We start from the raw sequence: 9,559 nt of genomic DNA, 5'->3' as shown, positions 1-9,559 counted from the left end.
TCATGGTGTCCTCTACTACGTTCGCCTTACAACAACAACACACACACAAGCATACAAGTGTGCGTATTTAAAAATAGAGCGGGAGCAAAACTGAGTTTGGTATTCACATTTTTTTTTACCGGTAATCGTCATCAATCAAACCCATGGAAGTCCTCATCCTCTGTTTCTGAATTGAACAGCTGCGCTAAACCTCCATCAAACATGCCAGGTTCACTTTCTTCACTGTCAGAGTCACTTTCCGTGCCGTGCGGCGCCTCGGAAATGATGCCGGCTTTTGCGAAAGCTCGAACAACAGTGCCAGCAGACACGTTAGCCCAAGCATCTACAATCCATTCGCAAATTGTGGCATAACTCGCCCGGCGCTGCCTTCCACTCTTAGTGAAACTGTGGTCTCCATCGGTCATCCATCGCTCCCACGCCGCTCGCAGCCTTACTTTGAACGGCCGGTTCACACCGATGTCCAGCGGTTGGAGTTCCTTTGTCAGGCCTCCCAGAATGACAGCAAGCTCAGAGTTCATTTGCTTCACTTGTTTTTTCACATCGGCTGTGAGATGGGGACGCATAGAGTCACAGATCAACAGCGATGGTGATGCATGGAAAAAAACACCTGGTCTACGTCCGCCTTACAACAACAACAACACACACAGGACGCACTGCACCATAGGGCGCGCCGCACAATTTGAAGAAAATCTAAGACTTTTATGTGCGCCTTATAGTCGTGAAAATACGGTACTTGCAATCGCCCCCACTGAGCTGCTTGCCACACTGGAGATCTTTGCACCCTTATTCATCCTGTACAGCTGAACAGCAATCTCCTCCAACTTGTCTAGAAACTCCAGCATCCTGGGCTGTCGCTCTTCGAACTGACTGATGAAGTCTGAACAGGACACTTCCTGGAACAAGAACACCATCCGGAAGGACTGGTTCATCCTGAAAGGAGAGAAGGGGAAATTAATTTAGTGACTCTTTTGTTGAAGGCTACACGATAAAACATTTCAAGAGAAATATCCATCCATTCTCTATACACCACTTTATCCTCACTCGGGTCGCAGGGGGTGCTGGAGCCTATCCCAGCTGACTCGGGTGAAGGCAGGGGACACCCTGGACAGGTCGCCAGTCTGTCGCAGGGCTACATATACAGACAAACAATCGCACTCACATTCACACCTACGGGCAATTTAGAGTAACCAGTTAACCTCAGCATATTTTTGGACTGTGGGAGGAAGCCGGAGTACCTGGAGAACATGCAAACTCCATGCAGAAAGATCCCAGGCCCAGGTTGGGACGTGAACCAGGAATCTTCTTGCTGCAAGGCGAAAGTGCTAACCACTACTCCACTGTGCAGCCCCATTTCAAGAGAAATATTCACAATAAAAATAATACTGACGTCTGAACTGCTGCTTGACAAGATCTCAACTGCCTCTAGTTTCATTCAGTTACAGTGAATTATGCACTTATCCACAACATTAAAATGACCTTACTAATGTGTGCATCCCCCTCGTGCCACAAAAACAGTTGAAGCCTAAACTCTACTGACCTCTGGTGTTGTTGAATTTGTTTCTCAGGCAAAACCCACAGATGCTTTATCGGATTAAGATCTAGGAAATTTGGGGTGCATGTCAACACCTTGCACTCTTTGTCATGTTCCTCAAAGCATTCTTGAACAAAATTTCACAGTGTGGCAGAGAGCATTATCCTGCCTTACAGAAACCACTGCCAACAGCGAAATACCGGTACCACAAAGGGGTGTACATGGATTACAACAATGTTTAGGTAGGTGTCAAGGTAACATCTACATGAATACAGGACCCAAAGTTTCCCAGCACAACGCTGCTTCACGTTGTGCCTTCCCTTTCTCAGACCACCTTCATCCATTGCTCAGTGCTAGAGTTCTGATACTCACATTTCTATTGCAGGTGCTTTCAGTAGTGGACATGGAATCACATGGACACACCTATCAGTATTGGGTATTTCATGATTGGGTAACCACTTGACTTCTTGTCCTTTCTTGGGCCACTTTTGCTATACTTCATACCAGGAACACCCCACACACCAGCTTCTTTGGACATTTTCTGACCCTGTCATCTAACCATCTCAGTTTGGTCCTTATTAAAGCCATCAAAATCCTTTCATTCATCAATGTCCTTCTCTTTATCTTCTTCGTGGGATTAGGTGATGATGGCAGCAGGTTCCAGATGTCCCTCAATGCAGCAATGTCTCCAGTTCCTCCTGCTGTGTTCTGAAACCGTTCCCAGTTCAGGTGAGATATATAATGTCTCCACTGACTTCTGGGTCGAACCCAGGAGAAACCGTGTTGCTGCATGACTCACAGTGTTGTTTGGACTTCAGTCTTTATGCAGAGCAGAATTTTAACAAACACTTTATGTACTGCACATTTTTATGCAGTTTGACAGTATGTGTCAATAAGTCTTTAGAAGACTTTGCCTGAGTGTGCTGACATATTTGGGATCAAAACACATTCCTGGGTAAAACGTATCTGATTTCCTCAAGCTGATTGATGTTATCAAGCATCCTTTGTAGGTCGTCTTCAGTCAAATCCACATGGAGTTTCACCACAGTTTTTATGGTCTTTTTCATACGAAAGTCACTGAAACAGCTGTGAAAGACAGTTTGACTTATTTTCTGCCTTACATGAAATTTATTGTGCAACATATGTGTATCATTTAGTTTCTGCAACATCAGTTTACCTTTTGTCCAGCTTCTCACACATGGTTTTGGTGATCTGTATGTATCTGTCCAGCTGATTTGCCAGCACTTCCACATTCTGAAGTTTGGGAAGGAAGAAGACGTTTGCGTCTCTTTTAAACTCAGGAGGAGAGGGCAGATCTGCTGTGCAGCACCGATGATGACCTGAACATATTCAAAGCTGATCTCTTCGGGCAGGTGCAACACCTGATTCTTCATGAACACATGCAGTGAGGTGACCGCCAGCTTCTCCACTGCATCCAGGAAACAGTCAAGCTTCTTCAAACCTCCCAGAGTGTCCTTCAACACTTCATCCAGCTCCTTCTCTAGCTCTGCACACCTTTCGTCATCATTTAGGGTTACCTTGCTCTTTAAATATTCCACAAAAGCCTCACCTTTGTCCTCCGACTTAGTAACATGGCTGATGTCAAGGTCAATTTTGTCTGCCCTGCCTTTGATGTCCATCATCATTTCTAACTCCGTCTTTCTCGATGTCTCCCATTTTGGGAACATATGACAGAATTTTCTCATTGTGTCGATGTAATTGAGAGGATCTGTGATGAAGCGGGTCTGCACAGCGGCGTAGTGGTTAGCACTTTCGCCTTGCAGCAAGAAGATCCCGGTTCGAATCCTGGGGCGGGCCTGGGATCTTTCTGCATGGAGTTTGCATGTTCTCCCTGTGCATGCATGGGTTTTCTCCGGGTACTCCGGCTTCCTCCCACAGTCCAAAAATATGCTGAGGTTAATTGATTACTCTAAATTGCCCGTAGGTGTGAATGTGAGTGTGCTTGTCTGTCTGTATATGTAGCCCTGTGACAGACCGGTGACCTGTCCAGGGTGTCCCCTGTCTTTGCTCATGTCAGCTGGGATAGGCTCCAGCACCCCCCGCAACCCTAATGAGGATAAAGCGGTGTATAGAGGATGGATGGATGTGATGAAGCGGCACAAGACCTGTTTTAGTTCCTCTCTGTAAGACAAAACATCATCTATTTTGAGATTTAAAAACCAGTTCAAACATACATACCAGTATAGGACAACCTGTTCCTATGTATGAAATAGGTGTTCACATTTCTTGGTTTTAATGTCAGAGAGCCAAATTTAAAGTCTTCATAACCTAGTAATGGTTTTAACCCCAAAATGTACAATGCTCATCATATTTATTATCTGCTAACAAAACCTGATCCAATATATGTCTATATACTTGTCCTTAATTTTACAGCTTAGATTTAATTACAAGAACAGAATAAAAAAACAAGAAATGAATAACATAAGAGTCTAAGAGCTTCTCTGCATCTTCAGTGTGAAACGTCAGGTGCAGTTTGTTTTTAACTGATTGCAACGCCTGCTTTAAAGTTCTGCAAAATTCAATGGAAGGAGACACAAAAATGACAATATAAAGACACGAAACCCCTACAAAGAGAAACAAAGTGAAAACTGCCTGCTGTAGGATGGTATGTGACCAGCAGAGTTTGCCAGAGCACAAATGCTTCCACAGTGAATGCAGGCCTTTCAGAAGGTTTCATATTTGCAATTATTAAGTAGTATTCTCAATATTTTTAGGCAACATTTTTTGCAGTATTACAGGACATATTTTAAACTGTGAGAAAAATAATATAACTATCTATCCAAAGCAAACTTCTATTGAGGTACTTGAACCATGGGAGTTAATGTTAATGTAGGAAATCAGTAGATTGTAAACAATAATGTTTTCTTTGTTGTTGCACAGAATGTTACGTTATGCAGCATGTTCAAACAGACACCCAAAGACTGAAGCAGAAAAGACATGAGTTGAGAAGTAGAAGGAGAACCTTAAGGCAACAGTAGAGGCTCTCACACTGGGCTAAAATCAAACACCTGCATAGAAATGAACTGAATAACGAATGAAACGCCATGTTTTTAAAATCTTTTATGGCACCGACTGAACGCTGGACTGCACTGTCACTTTTGCAATGCAGTATGGTAGGTCACTCTATTAAGGCAATGGAGGGTCAACAGGTTCAAAGGGAGAAGCTCACATGCAGTGTGAACAGAGCAGCTCAGATTACAACACAAATACAAAGGGAGTGTGACTCCAGTGTCTGCAATACATGCCATTACTCCACTATACCTTTACATAGCAAGCAGCTTTTTTTTATGCTGTAACGGAGTTCAAAATCTTGCATATTTCATGTTTAATGCAACTGACTCTCTTTTAACCCTCTGACCCTCATTTGATCAGAGCTCTGTCAACTGGCATTGCTAGGATAACCGTAGCAACTGACGTCTGCCACGCAGTAGGTAAATTTTAACTCAGTTTCAACACTTCTTTTCAACAACACAAACAGACAAACACAAACAGGACATACATACTTGCACTCCGAGGCCTGACTCCTGGAATCACAGGTTCTTTCTTTTAATTATATTTACTTTATCAATTTTATTATTTCTATAACGCTTCTAGGTTTTTTGAAAGCAATTTGACCGTACTGGTGGCCCAGTAGCTCAGGCACGAGGTCAAAAATCACCCAAAATAATTTGGAATCAAAAAAGAATTTTTCTCACCTTCTGGTGGCTTATTTTGGGCCCTTTGGATGATTTCCAAGCCTCCCCAAGCCGCTGGGGTCTCCAGTCGTCCCCGCTTCCTCCTGGCTGGCTCGCCAATTGTAGTGGGGGGCCAGTTGCCCCACTACGTAAGATCTATGTTTAACCTGATCACTCTATGTATTAACACTTGTAATTTAATTCTAAGTTCTAGGTCTGAAAATATCTAAGTCTCACCATAGAATCATAAAGGAATCCAGGAGCCAAGTCTTCAGATGCCAAAAAGTAAAATGTTTATTCTGTTTAATACAGGTCAAAACACTGAGAGAGGTTCCGGAAGCCCTCTGAACTTACTGTCAGATAATACAATCTTTTATACCCTCTGAGCTGGGGTCAGTTCATGCCCTTAACCCATCCCTCTTTTTGCCACTGCCAGCTGCCAGTATTGCACAATTTAAGGAAAGAGCGAATCTTTACTCCCTAATAATTTTAATTGGAAACTCGTGGGCGGCCGGCACTTTTCCCCATGGGAGGCAGCCTCCCCAAGTTTTCTCACCCGAACACCTGCACCCTTATCTCCAAACAATAATTTTGTTGATACTGGCAGTTATCCTAGAGGAAACAACCTACAGGCTATCTGTAAACCATTTCAGTCAGAAGGCAAAGGGCCTGCTGTCAGATACACACACAGACATAGATTTATTACAGCAGTGGATTAATTTTTCCACAACAATCACTGGAGGTCCAGCTAAACCTATCATCTTCATAAGTATTTCACGCTAAAAAAGTAGCATAATCAAAGTGTGATGCCAGCATTGTGAAAGGTTCTGAAGTATTAGATTCATGAAGTCAAACGTCCTCTTCCCTGCTGCGACTGCTCTGTTCACTCCCAGATCAACTTCAGATTCAGATCACCGAGTCTCTCCTGAATCAGCCGGTCGACTCGTTCGCTCTGTTCCACAGTAAACATGTTTTTCCAGTCGCCAATCTGACCTGTAATCAAAGCTATAGTTAACCTGACATCTGTCTACATGCTTCTGCTCAGGAGCTGCAGTTTAGTCACGTTACCTTTGCGCATGAATTTTCCATTCATCCTCTCCTCTGGCAAAAATTGGTAGTTGGCCTTCAAGTCTTTCTTCATGTCTTAAATGTAGATTTTTCCACAACCTGCTCGATGGCAGCTTCACTCAGGTTCTTCCCTAAGAAACTGCAGATCTTCTGCACTGCTCCCTTCAGGTCCTGAAAGCAACAGAGAAAAAAAATTAAACTGATAAATAGCTGACTATAAATGAACAACCTGAGGAGAAAAAAAATCTCACCAAAATCATGTCCTCATAGGTGAGGAAAAGGATGTTGTACTGGTCTTTGTTTGAATGCCACACCCTGATGTGGTCAAACCAGGAAGATCCTACGACTGTAGAAGAGCATAGACCATCCAGTGAGTTTGTATTTTCATTTAAAACGAAGTAGCTTTGCTCCTACATAAAGTTTCAGTCACGCTAGCAGCACAACTGCAGCAACAATTGAAACTTCTTGTCATTCATAGTCACCATGAAATCAATTTCAAAAATTTTCATCATCTTTATTTAGAATTGGCAAAAGTTGCCACAAAACTTGCTCATTGCTGTCTTAGCTGGTGTGACTTCATTGAAAGATGATCTCTGGATACATAACTACTCAGTACCTGTGAACTGGAATGCACCTGTCTTTGAATTTATCCCCAACTACACACCTGTAAAGTTCTGTGACTGCATCTTGCACAGTGGTGATGCTCTTGTGTTATGTCTTCTGTCCAGAGAGACAAAAACAGGCATACCAGCTGCCAAAGTGCTTATAACCACCTTTGAGGTAGTTCTGGCTACTGCAGAGGACCACATTTGCCATGACGACAACTGTTCGCCAGTCTAGCCTTTTTTAACCCTTGCCTCAGGTTAAAATTGGTCCAGCTCTCCGTTTAAAGGGTTAGATTCTATCTGCCTATTAGTATTTCACCTAACAGGTTTCAGCAGAATAAATTAAGCTGGAATCGAGAGACACTCGCCCAGGTTCTAACTGCCTTGCATCCGAATGTCTCACCCCTCTTATCTGATAAATGCTATCCCACCAAGCAGCCTTTCTAAGTAGTAGAATTGATTTATCATTCACATTCGTTATCGGTCAGCTTCTCTCTTAAGGACTTGCCTGCACTTGGTGCTATTCCTGGGTTCGTTTTAGAGGTTTGGAAAGAACTAACCTCAGGGGTAATGTTTAAACACTCTCACTTTGGACTAGGTAACCTTTAAGAACCATTGGTTTGAATGCACACAATCAACTTAACTTTTTACCACTATGCAGATTTTCAGTGATTTATAATAATTTCATTAGGCTTCTCTTTATATGCAATAGAGTGTTTTATTGAGCAAATTTAGCAAGAGCACTCATCAATTCATGATTAAACAATTAATTATTTCTGATTAAACATGAGACTAAAGTAAATAAATTGAGCGTACCCGACAATCTTCTCTAATTATTATATTTAGGAGAGAGAGCGAACAGCGTGGCCACTACCGTATCACTCGGTCTTGTCTTGCGTCTGGGAAAAGCACTCAGTTGTCCGGAGGACTCGGTACGATGTCTTCTTTGTGGACAAAAGGATCTTATCCCTCGGCAGGGGGGAGCGGAGGAGTCCTATAAGCCAATCGTGGTCTGGCAGTTATCTTCTGGAATTGGCTGGAACGTTAGTGCTTACGCCCCAGCTGTCTTCTCTGTGGTATGGTGGTGATGGAAAACCCTCGTCTGTTCAGGCTGTAGTGGGTCACTGGGTCTCCCAGCCCCGGGGAGGGGAACAGCCCGGTGCTGTTGCCTCCTTTGCCTCTTCGGGTGTAGTCGGTTCTTCCCTCTATTGGTTTTTTCTGGATAACTGCAGAACCTCTTAGGACTCTCCGTTTGGCAGAGTGTGGTCTTCGCTTGTTGAACAAAGTCAGAAAAAGACTTTGCTTCCAACGATGTCCTCAGCGATCTCTGGAGCCTAAGTCCCGCGTCGTCTTCCCCTCTCTCGGGCAAAAGAGGAAGGTGAAGATTCTTCAGAACTCTGGCCAAGTTCCCTTTGCAGCGCTTCTTAGCAGCTCCGGCGAACGACTCCCCAATAATGTCTCTGCTCTCCCATTCTTATACTCTCTCCAGACACACAAAACTGGCTAGGTACGCCCTCTGACACCGTCTAACTTATGCAATCAACTTTGTCATCACATACAGCAGTAATACAGAAGTCATGTTGTTACAGCAAATACACAGTGTCCACATTCTGTTTAACACACACACATTTCAGCCCACCCTTTTGGGTTTTTCCCAAACTTCCCTTTTTTCTGAGGAGGCTGCAATGTCATTGTGGCTGCCGAGTCATGGTGACTGTTGTTTACTGCACTTCTGCTTTCTTAAGGCCTGGACACACAAGCCTATGAGGCCTGTACGCACACACAGAGCCTAAACAAGGATTACTTCACACAGAATCACTTCTTAAATCATTCTTCTCAATCTGAACATAATAAATCATCTGAATCATTACTTTAATCAAATCAACACTTCAAAAAAATATATGTGTATATTCTAGCAAGCATAATCATATGATTAACTTATAATGTTTCTTCTTTAAGATCTTTATTTGTCTGCTTCAAAACCTTTGTTACCTTAGGGCCGTAATGAGCCTGAGTTCTCTCTGAGACCTCAACATCTGCATCTTACTTGACACAACACACAGGGTGAAAACTTACCCCGCCATAATGTCACGGCTTGTGGCAGGTATGAAAGTGGCCTCAAATAAAAGCAAAATCGAGTCCAAACGTCTAAAAGCAGTTGAAAACTGGTCCAACACTGATCCAGAATAAAATATGAAGCCAATTTAAAACTATTTAAGGAAGTTCAAAATAAGTCTAACTCATCAGAAATGCTTAAAATGATTCAAAATGTCAGGTCAGCTTGTCATTATTACATGAATACCAGCTAGTGTGGATGAGTACTACGGCATGGAAATCTTGACAGAATTTCTCAACACAACAGCATCACAAAGCTGTACAGGTGTGTAGTTTAGATCAAAATGAAGCTCGAGTTTGTCAAAGTCTAAAACAAAATGTTATGATCCCACTCCAGCTCCTGCCATTCTTCCTCCTTTTTTCCTTTTCCCCATTATCCCTCATCCATGTCACCTCCCTACCTGTCTTGTACCTCTGGCTCCCTCTGTCTGCTTCTGTGGTCTTTGTCTTCCTGCCTGTCCTTGCTCCCTCTACCCACCTGTCTGCTCTTAGCTGATTACTGCTATGTGTGATCTGCAGTAATCAGCTAAACCCACTCACCTGTT

At 43.1% G+C, this 9,559-nt stretch overlaps 3 protein-coding genes across 3 annotated transcripts in view; all 3 read right to left on the bottom strand.

Moving 5' to 3' along the window:
- LOC127531635 (uncharacterized) overlaps window positions 1–9,559 on the bottom strand; it is a 99,933-nt gene that overhangs the window by 26,668 nt on the left and 63,706 nt on the right. The window lies entirely within an intron of this gene.
- Window positions 32–9,559, bottom strand: part of LOC127531677 (uncharacterized) — a 70,288-nt gene continuing 60,760 nt past the window's right edge. Inside the window, exon 4 of the mRNA XM_051941499.1 lies at window positions 32–930. The gene's annotated coding sequence lies outside the window, so the exon portion shown is untranslated. The remainder of the gene's footprint in view (window positions 931–9,559) is intronic.
- Window positions 2,356–5,952, bottom strand: LOC127531640 (uncharacterized). Its single transcript, XM_051941356.1, is given in 3 exon segments — window positions 2,356–2,617; window positions 2,709–2,832; window positions 2,835–5,952. Coding segments are annotated over 3 exon segments (675 nt in total). The 5' UTR covers window positions 3,238–5,952; the 3' UTR covers window positions 2,356–2,469.

The sequence above is a fragment of the Acanthochromis polyacanthus genome, chromosome 21 (assembly GCF_021347895.1).
Source record: "Acanthochromis polyacanthus isolate Apoly-LR-REF ecotype Palm Island chromosome 21, KAUST_Apoly_ChrSc, whole genome shotgun sequence".
NCBI classification, from domain to species: Eukaryota; Metazoa; Chordata; class Actinopteri; family Pomacentridae; genus Acanthochromis; species Acanthochromis polyacanthus.
The sequence above is the reverse complement of the archived record's forward strand: the minus strand, read 5'-3'. Positions and strand labels throughout refer to the sequence as shown.